This window comes from Etheostoma spectabile, chromosome 16 (genome assembly GCF_008692095.1).
Source record: "Etheostoma spectabile isolate EspeVRDwgs_2016 chromosome 16, UIUC_Espe_1.0, whole genome shotgun sequence".
Lineage (NCBI taxonomy): Eukaryota > Metazoa > Chordata > Actinopteri > Perciformes > Percidae > Etheostoma > Etheostoma spectabile.
The window spans coordinates 25,061,274-25,061,745 of record NC_045748.1 but is presented as its reverse complement, the minus strand read 5'-3'; the positions used below and the strand labels follow the sequence as shown (position 1 = coordinate 25,061,745).

The following is a 472-nucleotide window of genomic DNA, read 5'->3' as shown; positions in this document are numbered from 1 at the left end:
GCAGCTTTTAAAACCAGGAAAAGACTAAATGTAGCCTCGTATGTTGATGTAGATATAAATCCATTTGAACCCCCCGCCCTAATTCATACTGTTTTGATTTGTAGGATTTGTAGGCCGGGATCTCTCTGCAGCACCACAAGAAGTTATTCAGAATGGTTTGACACATCGTAAGTCTTTGACTAATATTGCACCACGCCACCCACCCCCCGGCAATTTGGATATCGCAATAGTCCATATTGCAATTTTAAAAAATTGTGCAGCCCTAGTGTATGTGTAGTTCAGTTCTAGTGTGGCGTGTTGGTGTGTCTCACCGTCTCCCCTGGCAGAGGTTTGAGTTTGCCCCCGTCAGCTGAAGCCTTGGCTTCCTGGATGTCCTTCTCCAGACCTCTCACCATGGACAGAGCGTTGTCTATCTCCAACGGGCCACACGCTTCCTGAGCCTACACGCACACACACGCACACGCACACGCAC

General features: G+C 48.3%; 1 protein-coding gene across 2 annotated transcripts in view; it reads right to left on the bottom strand.

Annotated features, from left to right (window-relative positions):
- Positions 1-472, bottom strand: part of tln1 (talin 1) — a 113,507-nt gene that overhangs the window by 47,054 nt on the left and 65,981 nt on the right. For both annotated transcript variants that reach the window (XM_032540168.1, XM_032540169.1), the window contains one exon: positions 312-440. In XM_032540168.1, the coding sequence (XP_032396059.1) occupies positions 312-440 (129 nt within the window). The remainder of the gene's footprint in view (positions 1-311; positions 441-472) is intronic.